We start from the raw sequence: 12945 nt of genomic DNA, 5'->3' as shown, positions 1-12945 counted from the left end.
GGACTCCCCATGTCTAAACTGTCCAAAATAGAAACAATTTCCTCTTCAATGACACACGTGCGATACACGCAGAGCTATTGTTTTGATGGATTTCCTGCCACTGCTCTATGCAGGCAGAGGTGGACTCCTAAAGATCAAGTTTACAGCAAAAGCTACAAACATTGTGTTTACTCCAATGAATAAATTTACTTTGATAGATGAAATCCCTGTGAGACCATTTACTTAATTAACTATGATGTTTTTTTTTTTTGGTTTTTGGATTTGGTTTTGTGAAAGTCTAAAACATACTAGATAAATATTTGTAATGTTAAAACACTGTTCTTCATAGACTCATATAGATGGAAACCATAATTCCATTCAAAATAAGTGCAAGAGAAGCCAAGAGTGATAGAGAAACACTGTTCCAGACTGCAGACAGCCATTTGTCAGACCAAACAGATGTTGCTTTGGCCGCCGCATCCCACTTTCCACACTTTCTGAGATTCTGCCAAAATTCCCCCAAGACTCTTTTCATTCATCGGCTTTGCCCAACAGCTCTGGGTCTTTCCTGTGACCCCACAGGACTCCTAAAACCAGAGCAACATGGGATTCCTATCTTTATGGAGATGCACTATATCCGACACAGTTTTATGTGGGACTAAATCAAAGAAGATCCACCGATAAGGGACTAAAAAAGTCAAATATGCGACGTAAATCAAGATTTCACGAGAACGGACAGAGTGGAAGACTTGCATATCTGCGACATCTCCACTCTCCGTCTAGTGCAAAACTTTGGCCCTGAGATCTGGAAAATACAACCCCCCATGAGATACACATCTGGCTCGATGAAGCAGCTCGCCTTTGCAAGAATTTGCAGTCTCTTGGAAGCACACGCAATTCAGTGGTCATGTTTTCTTCTTGGTAATCCCAGACAGAACCATTTATTGTGCAACGAAATAAGGCAACATGCCCACACATTCCTGCTGTGCTGTTATCCGCTTAAGAATCGGTCATCCAGAAGCTGTTTGGCAGAAAAAGTGCCATGCTGTCTGGCTGAGCATGTTGGTGGGCACGAATCGAACCCCACTGAGTGGCTGGGGAAACCTGACACACTCACACACACTCTTTCCAGGCAACGCAGGTGCACCGTTTGCTTAGTACACAAGCACTTGCTTAGCTAGAATGAAGCGCGTGGGAGTCACAACGCTTATCTATAGGAAAATATATATAGCCGGTTCAATTATGTTATATTGGATTGTGCTGGGATGATTACAAAGAAATTAGTAGAAAGACAATGCTGCCAAAGTGCAATTCACAAGGCGTTTCCTTGATGTTATCTGTCCTAACATTGGTGGGACCACAATAGATATGGGTTGGGCTTTGAGAGTTTCTGAAAAGATTGAAAGACAATAACAGTAACATTGAGGTCACAGATAGGACAGTAAATTTGACTATCAAAATAGGAAATACTTTTGGAGACACAGAAAACTGATAAAAATAACAAAATAGAATGTCCTTTTTATTATACTGGTGAACTGGTCTACTGATAAAATCGGGAAATGCATAGGCTTTTAAGCATACAAGTTAGACATAGCCCAAGATAAAGATTTACAAATAATAATAATGTTGTCATTATTATGAATAATAAAAGTTTGTATTGCTGTGGACTAAGGATTATGACATAGCCCAAAACATTTAAATAATAACATGAATTTACATTTTACATATTATAATTAAATGTTTTTATTGCATTGTCAAATGATTATTTAGTAAATACATTTGTATTATTATTACAAATAGTTAGAATTATAAATAAAAATAAGTATATACTAAATAATAAGTACTGTATTAAGATAAAACAATTTTAAATCTGTTATTGCATAAAAGTTATTTGATAATAAATAATCATCAATCTATTAATAATTTCACCGTATGCAATTTGTTTTTACGTGAACATGCAAGCTCAACTCAGTGTAAGATGTGCTTTTGCATGATTACTTTGCTGCACTTTTTATTTCGCTTTACACGTCCTCGCTGAGCTTTGATCCTTCTCTGATTGGACTTGTTGATTCAAAACTAACTAACCAATAACAGAGCAACAGGGGGAACTGCTGGCACAAAACTTCTCCATTCATAACCTCAAACAAGCTGGTGCCTTTCCTTTCAGAGCAGCAAACACACTTTAAGAAAAATATTTGCCTAGATAAATACTGATTGACCCAGGAAAACAAACACACAAGCTTGTCAATGAAATAACAGTTGGCGTCTGTGGCCCCTGCTTCCAGGCCGAAAAGCCTCTTTATGCTAGGATTATGATGGGAAAGAGGGCTGTGTGGTTAAAATTTCAAAGAGCGGTGGAATGTTTCACAAATATCACCCCATATATACACACATAGACATCTCTTTATGACATTCAACGACCTGGAGTGCTGACAGGAATGTGTCTGATCTCTCGCCCTGGTCATCGTAGAACTGTGCCGACTTCATCTACTGAGTTCTAGCACTTTTCTATTTAATCACTTTCTGTCCCTGGACAAAGGCACGTGTCTGATTTGCCTATAGCCTGCTGCTCTCAGAATGTCACGCTCTGTTCCCGTCTGTCTGGACAGACATAAGGGCTGTTCTAAATGTCTAAATCTTTTTAGGATTTTAAGGGTTACAACATACAAAATGCAGAAGGTTTGTCTATGGGGTCTTCTGTGTATTCCTTTCTTTATGTGAACCTACTCTGCCTCTTTATATTTAAAGGGACAGTTCACCCAAAAATGAAAATGATCCCATAATTTACTCACCCTCAAGCCATCCTAGGTGTATATGTGCTTTTTTGGGCTTCAAAAAACAAGGTACCATTCACTCCCATTGTTAAGCTTGGTAGAGCCAGGATGTTTTTTTAAAAAAAAATATAACTCCTATTGTGTTTGGCTAAAAGAAGAAACTCATATAGTACACCTATATTGGCTTGAGGGTGAGTATATTATGGGTAATTTATTTTTTTAGGTAAACTAACCCTTTAAAAAGTTAAAGTGTCAAAGCTCTGGATTCACAATATGGTCATGTTTGAAAGCCTAAAAGGTGTCAAATACGTCATCAAATGTAGTGGTATATTGACAGTTTTTCAGAAAAAACACAAATACCATATCGAACATTTTATGAAATACCAATGGAAGAAATTTGGAAATATAAATGCCACAATTACAGCAATATATCTGTAAAATAGCAACTTAATTGGTTTAAGAAGCTTCCACATTTTTTCCTTTTTGTATAATATTTGTAAGCTACATTTGAAACTACCAGATTTATAACTGTACTTGTGGTATTTTGCAGAAAATGGCTGTAAGTGTGTGTGGCAGTTGCAGTTCTGTAGCGCTAAATGTACATCGTGCACCATATAGGCTACACTTGAATCGGGAAAGACTAATACGCGAATGATTTGAAGTTAACAGACTTCTAGACTCAAGTTTTCTAGAGTGTTCCCCCTTCCCATCCCATCCCGTCCCTGTAGGTGTCTCTCAGAGTTGCGTAACACACATGTCGTACTACAAATTAAATTTTCATATTTGTATTTACGACTTTCACCAATAGAAAACTAAGGCTGTGTATTAAAACCTACATAGACAACTGGTTAGAATAAACAGTGCAAAAAAATTTTGATTCGAACTTTCAAACACAGATTAACGCCCAAAAATGTTCGATTTTCAATGTTTTAACTGAATTTAATTGAAGGAAATTCTTGATTTGACGTTCGAACGTTCGTCCATCGTTAGAATGATGCCCTACAAAACACAAGAAAGATGCACAACAATGTTCCCTTCGAGCGTTCGAATGATGCTCAGAAGCGTTTCATTCAAACGTTCCAGATCTAGGCACCTCACTGCACAAGCCGTGATCCGTCGCATCTATAAAACTTGTACCCACCTTTCTGTACGCAAGCTGCAGGTAGTTATAGGGAATTCTTCTACTGAAATCCTGAAAGACATCCTCACTAACTTTATGCATGGACTGAGCTCCAAGTTTTCCCTCAAAGCATTCGTTTAAACAGTGCGCCCTATAAAGAATCGCTTCGAAAAACTTGTCAGTCAGAAGGCTGTCAAAGCGATGTTGGTCTCTACATTTCAGTCTGCATCTGATTTTGGTCTGGCGCACTTCAGAGAAACTGCTCAGCGCGCTCTCCATGTACCGCACCACATTGCCATAGTCCCCTTTATGAAAAGCCTCCAATCCGTTTTGATATAGCAGGTCAAACGGTTCCAGGGTGGCCGATGACAGCAAAATTGTCTGGAGTATACAAGTCAAAAAGCCGTAGATTTTGGGGTTCACATTCATCTTCTCCGTAATATGGTGCGCAAAATAATGCGCTCCGAATGATGAATAGACAATCCCAATGAGCCTGTGTGGTACAAGGAACAGGCTAATGAAAGTTACGGCTGAACTACCGTTCTAAGCTTCAAGACAGTTTCGTTGTCAATCACAAAGAATGACCAATTACTAGAGACATTTCAGCAATGACCCCCGTCCCTCCCATCCATTCTGAGCTGACTCCTCCCTCCCCTAAAGCCCACACATGACGGAAATCACAATTGTTGACGACCCCCAGCTGACTTACTTTTACTGCATTGAACAGCGACATATTAGAGCTTCTAAATTTTAGAACATTAAACGGTGTTTTAAATGTAAAAGACTCGTGTCTCTATTAGGATAATACACTGATGATTCACAGACAGAACTTTCCAGTGAGATCCTCACAAAGTCCTCAAAGCGGAGATCCTCACCGTTTCAACGTCTCCCTCTAGAGGACAGAAATCATACTGCAGCTCTATATAATATTCAATATACGTTTATATCAGCCCATCACAAATCCATTTAATTCAATTGATTAGTTAAAAGTTGGATCATTTTTAAAACACTTTAAATGAGTACTATATGTAAGGGATAAACAATCAGATGCTCAACTTAGCAACAATTTTAAGCGCGGGCAAGATTATTCTACAATTTATGCCACACTAGCGCCCTTTGGCTTTACCATGGTAGTTTTATCTGTCAAACAGAAACAAACCCAGACATATCGGCCTCTCATTTCAAGAGCTTTGATTCTCTCGCTTCCTCCAGCGATGAAAAGCTTTATGCTGCGTCAGTGTGAAAAACAGTATGCCAAAAGAGTAGGCTATGTCTGACTATGTCTGAAAAACAGAAGGCGAAAGTCCTGGATGACCATTTTGCCATTTTGTAATGGATGTCAATGGAGGAGGCTTCACTAGGCTGAATAATTCGCTTTTGTGAGGAAATAGCTTATCATTTAATCATTTGACATGTTTCCTCTTAAACGTTCATTTTGGATTGATCTATCTTCCACCAAATAAGTGAAATCACGGACAATTGCGTGACAGGTATGATTCAGTTTATGGTGCTTCTCATTCATTTCTATGGTCTCCGCAAACCATGTCTGACTGTCGCACATCTCTTTGCATCTCTGAATGAAATTCAATGACGTCCAGGCTGTAATGTGATTGGTTATCCAGACGCTTTTTCCAGTGGTAGGTTCCAATAATAAGACCATCTCTGGTGAACATTCGATGGACACTTTACTATCATGTGAGGCAACCGGAGCTGAATTTATGATTGGAAGTGAAGAGACACAACCAGGGATGGTCTTATTATTGGGAGATAGGGCATAGCTGTCAACCCTCCCGTTTTTTCCGGGTTTCTCACGTATTTTAGCTCTTTTCCCGCTGTCTTCCCGTTTTAGTATTTTCCCGTGAAATATCACGTATTTTTACGCTCTGATTGTGTGAGACGTACAAGCTCTGGCAGATTCGGCTTGAAGTTGTTCATCCTCGGATGCGGCGCCGCAATCGCTGTTACAAAAAAAGCCGTGCACACAGCAAAGCGAAATGTGGTCTTGCGCACCCAACTGGTCATTTTTGCCGCGCGCACCTTCGCGCTCATGCGGACGCGTCGAGTAGGCTATAAACCATGGTATAAACAAAGCTTAACCCTAACTCCGTGTCAGCGTGCGCTCTGATCTGTAAAGGGGCACAGACATCTACCAAATCATCTCCTGCAGCAGCCTCCGAACTTCCGAAGCACCACTAACTCCGCCTCCGTTTCCCTCGTAAGCTGATATTAGTAGGCCTATTTAAACATTCTCTATGATAAAAAATGTAACAAATATTTTAATAACACGATTTTCGCGGTTATAGAGTTCTAATGACGTTGTTCAACTATAACCGTCGGTCTCACGGTTACGGTCACACCCCTAACACACACACACACACTGTCTCTCTCTACCTCTCTATCTCTCTCTCTCTCTCTCTCTCTCTCTCTCTCACACACACCCACTGTCTCTTTCTCTCTCTCTCATACACACACACACACACTGTCTCTTTCTCTCTCTCACATATGTAGGCCTATATGTAGTTATAAACTCTTTAGATTGTTAATGATTAGTGCTTTTTTTTTAAAGTTTGTGGGTAAGAATCGTGTAAAAAAATCCCTTATTTTGGGGATGGATTCCGGGAAATCTCCCTTATTTTCAATGTTCAATGTTGACAGCTATGAGATAGGGTCCGTGGCTCTACCATTGGAAAAAGCGTAAAGGCTAACTTGGATCACATGTGCCTTGATAACCAATCACATTACAGCCTTGACGTCATTGAATTCCATTCAGAATTGTGTGACAGTCAATCATAAACTGAATTATACCTGTCTCGCAATTGTCTGTCACTCTTTTTTGGTGTAAACTCTAAAAATAGATGTAGTACAGTAAACAACATGGTGGATGTAATACGTCCGAATTTCATTCATAGTAGGCTACCCATATTCATAATATAGAGCTTACTTTTTTAACGGTCGCGAATTAAACTCAAATTCAAATATAGTACATACTCAGTATGTGATTTCAGATAGAGTGTTAGTGTACATTATTGAAAGATGAAAAATCAATCAAGACTTTGCACTCTGCAAATTCATGAAAACCGCCCTGTGTTCATATCATGCTTGAACATGTAAAGCGCCTCAAAAGCCTTCTGATTGGCTAAAAAAAGAATCCCCGCCGCCATTTTGAAGTATGTTCAACTTTGTCAAGTGGGCGAGGGAAGTTTATTTGGACAGACCCTCTAATACTCGACCCCTTGATTTTGACAGGAGTGAGTCAACTCAATGGCTGAATCCAAAATCGCAAACTTTCCTACTATATAGTCGGTGAAAAACAGTATGTGACAAAAGGAGTATGTCCGAATTCGCAGTAGGCCTACTCATAAAAGAGAAGGCAAAAAAGACCCAGATGAGTATAGAAAAAATCATACTGCAGCTCTCCTGTAAATCCAATATTTCAATATTGTTGACAGATGAGATATCGTGAAGACATCGCACCCTTCACCCATGTTCATATCACACCTAAACACGCAAAGTGCCTCCAAAGCCTTCTATTTACTTCTATTTTTTCCTTGTGAATTTGTTTCTATAGCATGTATGCTCGGGTTGTTGGGGAAAAAATACCTTAAGCTGACTATTATAGTTTATTCTATTGTTATCATTTTGAGTGAACGAGATGGAGGGAAGTTAGCGAGGGAAGGGCATAAAAACTTGGACTTAAACGCAGCCCTGTTATGTTGCTACGGACAATGGTTAAATATACAGTTCTCTGAAATGGATTATAATTGGAATCAAGTAAATATTTGACCCCTTAATTACACAATTAGAATCAGTTTCAGAGAGACATGTACTTTAGTAAGTAAACATAACCTGTCTATTGAAACTTCCTTTTTATTGCATCCGTTTCGTAACTAGGACAAATGTGAATTGTTCTGGGTTTTGATGTTGTAGCTAATGTAAAACTGCTGAAAACACTTAGCATTCCGCAGTTATAAGGAGGGATAAAAAACAAGTGCATGTGGTGATAGCAAACCTTTATTGTTTGATTCTGAAATAATTACATTAAATGTTTAAAAATATTTAACTATAAAAAAACTAACAAACAAGCATCAATTGCTAAAGCTTTCTAAATTTTGCATTGGCATATTACAGTTTATATAAGCCTCGAATCTTCCTCTTTACTTTTTTTTTAAAATAGTAAAAATGACTGTTACTGGGATATGACATCACTTCCTCTGTGGTCAACACTGAACTGGTTCTTATTTTATAGCTAACTGACTCAGAGGTCAAAGTTGAATGTGGAGACCCATCCCAAACATCTAAAAATACATCAAAGCTATGAAAAAAATGCTTTTATCAATCATGACAAAAACCAAAAACTAAATGCAAATGTATTTATACTTATCTATTAACACAATGTGTGCGCATACTGTACACAACAGTTCAGATTAAGTTCAGGTTTTCAGATGGTTCTTTGGATTATTAAACATATTCTTTTCCAGAAGTCTTGGAGACTGGATGCTTGCTGAGATGTTTGTTGGATTGTAGGTGCGTTACACTGCAGGCGCATAAGAGCACGCCTCCGAATAAACAAGGGAAAGATGCAACAAATGCACCAATCAGAGAATTGCCGATCACATACCTAAAAAGACCCAGCACGGATGGTTAATATTCATAATCAATACTTTAGACTCACAAAAAGACATGACAACATGAAGCTCTGTTGAATACTAGGAACAATACGAAACAAAACAACTCCTACCTTTCCTTCTTGTACTCTTGTCTTCCAAAGAAATCATCAACAATTCCATACATAAACCAGCTGGTTATGCCCAAAGCAAACAGACCTAGAAAGATAAGAAAAAATAATCCACATATTCATAAGGATTAAGTTTAACTGTTAGGGACATCAGAGGCAATTGTAAAACGTTTCTTATGTTATCTCACAGATATAAATTTAGGCTTTTGACTGTAAAATATAGATGCAGTCAAAAAAATGAACAATTTAAAATAGCAGTTTTCTATTTCAATATATGTTAAAATGTGAAGCAAAGCTGAGTTTTCAGCATCATTACTCACATGATCCTTCACAAATCATTTAGTGCTCAAGAAACATTTCTTTTTATTATCATTGTTGAAAATAGCTGCGCTGTTTAATGTTTTTGTGGAAATCATGACACTTTTTTCAGGATTTTTTGATCAATAGAAAGTATTTGAAATAAAGTATCTTTTGTGACATTATAAATGTCCTTACTGTCACTTTTAGATTTACTGCATGGATCCTTGCTGAATAAAAGTATTAATTTCTTCTAAAATTAAAAAACAAAATCGTACATACCCCAAAACCTTTAAAAGGTAGTGTTTTATGCAAAATATAGTTTTTTTTCAGCAAGAATGCATTTAACTGACCAAAAGTGAAATCTTTTGAACTAATGCAAAAAAGTATTTACTATTAAAAATAAATGCTGTTCTTTTGAACTTTCTATTCGTAAAAGAATCCTGAAAAAAGTATGTAAACAGTAGCAACCTTAGAAATACAAGTTACTTACTAGCTGATTTCCATTACACGAGAGTAGATGTTAAAACTTCATGCTGATTTGTACTCGGCTTTCGCCAAGATAAGCACCAACTAAGACGTAGCTTTACAGTAACCTATGCTTCTCCATCCATTTACGCTTCTTTCCATCTGGTGACGTGAATCTCCTTCTGTCTGGTGTTAATAGTGTATTTGCGCGTCAGCACACACAACGGCTGCAACCACAGTGCGGTCCCCCCATAACAACCCTCTGGATTGAGCGGAGTAGGGAACATCTCTAGGGTCTTCAAGTGGGCACCTTCCGTCCTCAGTGTTTCGTCGACTAGCCCACGACACCTCAAGAGGGCTCGACAGTGACTCTGGCGTCCCAGAGTCACCCCCCTCCGTCCCCCACTCAACTCAGACCAGCTTACTGACCTCTACTTCCCTCCTGCTGCTGAGACCTAACCACAATCTCACAATCTCTACGCAACCCAACCATACGCGCCAACCCGTTTGACTAAGGCTGTCGAGCCCCACTGGTGCGTTAATATGCAGTTTCAGTGGCAACGGTTCCGTATGGCATACCACCTACCACAAAACACAATATCTGCTCGACCACCCGTCATTCACACAATATACACAGGAACGTAATGACTGTAAATACTATACAACCTCTACAAATAAACCAACAGTGCTGCTGAGACCTAACCACAATCTCACAATCTCTCCGCAACCCAACCATACGCGCCAACCCGTTTGACTAAGGCTGTCGAGCCCCACTGGTGCGTTAATATGCAGTTTCAGTGGCAATGGTTCCGTATGGCATACCACCTACCACAAAACACAATATCTGCCCAACATCCCGTCATTCACGCAATATACACAGGAATGTAATGACTGTAAATACTATACAACCTATACAAATAAACCAACACCCTTCAAGTTTTCAAGAATTCTACGAAACCGTAGCATGGCGGCCTGTACACAGCCAGCTAGAATCTTTCCGTCTCAACCACAGCCAGTTGCTGCTCCTTTCTGCTGCTTCAGATAAGTTCTTTACTGTACGACGCAACTCTTGACCACTGAATCCGACATCTCTGAGGAACCGGGTTGTAGAGTGTGCCACAAAACCTCGGCAACCCAATTCCACTGGATAAACCTGGACTCTCCATCCTCGCTGTTCTGCTTCAGTGGCCAGATGAGCATACCGCAATTTCTTCCTCTCATATGCCTCATCTACCGCATCCTCCCATGGCACTGTTAACTCTATCAGTTGAACAATGCGTGCTGATCCAGACCACAAAACAATATCTGGTCGTAGGTTAGTGGTGGCAATCTCAGGTGGAAAAATAAGCCGTTGATCAAGATCAGCCAGCATCTTCCAGTCCCTAGCAGCTTCCAGTTGTCCTGGGCGAGAATTGGTGTTAGCACCTTTTCTTGGTGGTTGCTCGCCTGGGCGGAGGAATATTGTCTTCTGCGTGTAATGTTTTGCTAGAACAGGCGGCAACTTATTGGTCATACTACGCTTGCCTTCCAATGCTAAAGCCAAACATCGCAATACTTGGTCATGGCGCCAAGTAAACCGACCTTGGCTAAGAGCCCGATACATCCTGTCAAAATGTCCCTTAATGTGGCAGGTGATGAACACAAAGGACAAGATGGATCCTCTCCTACCCAGAGGTTTAGGTTCTGCGGTGATGGGAGAACATCATATGTTGACCTAATAAGGAAACTGATCCTACTCTCTTCCATTGACCAAAGGTCTTGCCAGCCCATTTTTCATTGTTCCACACTCTCCCATCTCATCCACTCTCCCTGCTTGGCCTGGGAAATGGCCTTTATACATCTCATCCTCTCCTCATGCTTTCGCACCTCGTTGACTACCAGCTTCCTCCTTTGAGCTGGGCCTGCCTTGTGCCATTTAGGAGGAGCTAAACTGAACCCAAAACCCCCTCTTCCATGCTGGACCTGTCCCACGATATCCCCAATTTGAAGGTCAGCCTTTGCCTCTACTACAGATTCCTTTGCTGACCACTTTCTACCAGTTTTTACCACAGGGGCTGCCTCCCTAACAAGAATGCATTTAATTGACCAAAAGTGAAATCTTTTGAACTAATGCAAAAAAGTTTTTACTATCAAAAATAAATGCTGTTCTTTTGAGCTTTCTATTCGTAAAAGAATCCTGAAAAAAGTATGTAAACAGTAGCAACCTTAGAAATACAAGTTACTTACTAGCTACTATACTAGTTTCAATTTAAAGGAATTTTTCGATAGTATAACAAAAATATTGGAAAATATGTTTAAAAATCACTTTTATAGAAAAATAGTACTGCTGTCAAATCGATTAATCGTGTTTAATCGCATAACATAACATTTTGTAAATGATTGGCTTAAAAACAGCCTGACTGGATATATAGGAATTATTCACACACACACACACACACACACACACACACACACACACACACACACACACACACACACACACACACACACACACACACACATTTATGTTAGATGCGATTAATCGATTTGACAGCACTAACAAAATAGATTTCACTCCAGTTTCTTTATGATTTTTCAAATCTGGGTTGAACTCACCAGCGCACACAGAAAGGATTCCCCCTGCGAAGGCAGCTCTGTCCTTCGACTGCTTGTTCTCGTCTAGACATCTCGTGCACCTGAGGCCGAAAATGGCTACCAGAACGCCGAGACTTGAAATGACAATGCTGATGATCATTATTACTCGGGCCAGCTGAATTTCAACTGCAACGTACAGCAACAATCAGAGCACATCTGTTTAAGAAGTCAAACAGCAGATGGATCCATAAATCATTGGACAGATACTCACAAGCTTGATGAAGAAGAGAATTGAAAAATTTGCAGTGCATGACAGATGAACTGGATATTTCGCACTCCATCCACAGTCCTTCATATTTTTGCACAAACATAGATTCGTCATTGTCCTGTCCAATGATTTTCCATTTATTTGTAAGTGTGCCCAAAATTAGGCCACATAGTCCAGTAACGGACATAATATAACCGAAGAGCTGAAGAGCCATTGATGAATTGAAAGACAACTGTAAGTGGATTTCTTTGAAGACAGTCAGTCCTCTGTGTCCACTGTCCTGTTACTGAAGCTCATTGCAAACTGAGTAATCTGGGCTGCTATTTATTATCGGGAGAGTGGGTGTGAATCAATTGTCATGACATTCATGGACATGATATTGGGTCAGATTTCTTCGGAAGTAGCGCAGCTTTATTCCGGAAACAAATCTAGCTTGAACTCATCTAGTCATAGGTGTAGTGGTTGAAGTTTTGGGTTGGAAAACTGGAGGTTGTTGGTTCAATCGCCTATAATAAGTCATTCTGGATAAAAGCATCTCTTAATATAAACAGTTGCAGTTTTATTTTGATGTATTACCATCAAGGAGGAAGGAGATTGTGGCAAGCAGGAGGAGAGAAAACCAGGCCTGGGACATTTATGTTATATTTTTATGCGGCAGTCAACTCTAGAGGCTGCCGCTTTACGTTCGTTTTGTGTTTATTTAATTTATGAGATTAAAGTTTAATTGAAC

General features: G+C 39.5%; 2 protein-coding genes across 2 annotated transcripts in view; both read right to left on the bottom strand.

The window, feature by feature from the left end:
• Positions 1-4645, bottom strand: part of p3h2 (prolyl 3-hydroxylase 2) — a 64760-nt gene extending 60115 nt beyond the window's left edge. Inside the window, exon 1 of the mRNA XM_077226680.1 lies at positions 3895-4645. Within this exon, the coding sequence (XP_077082795.1) occupies positions 3895-4302 (408 nt within the window). The 5' untranslated portion in view covers positions 4303-4645. The remainder of the gene's footprint in view (positions 1-3894) is intronic.
• Positions 4646-7979: 3334 nt separating this feature from the next.
• On the bottom strand, positions 7980-12731 carry LOC143736106 (claudin-1). The gene is made up of 4 exons (XM_077226699.1): positions 12219-12731; positions 11969-12133; positions 8612-8696; positions 7980-8491 (listed from the first exon to the last, which is right to left on the bottom strand). The coding sequence occupies exons 1-4, from the start codon at positions 12427-12429 to the stop codon at positions 8332-8334; spliced, it is 621 nt and encodes a 206-aa protein (XP_077082814.1). The 5' UTR covers positions 12430-12731; the 3' UTR covers positions 7980-8331.
• Positions 12732-12945: the final 214 nt, after the last annotated feature.

Source organism: Siphateles boraxobius, unplaced genomic scaffold, assembly GCF_051911475.1.
Source record: "Siphateles boraxobius isolate OS27281-9 unplaced genomic scaffold, OSU_SipBor_1 13, whole genome shotgun sequence".
NCBI lineage: Eukaryota > Metazoa > Chordata > Actinopteri > Cypriniformes > Leuciscidae > Siphateles > Siphateles boraxobius.
Note: the sequence above shows the minus strand (reverse complement) of the source record. Positions and strands in the feature narration are given on the sequence as shown.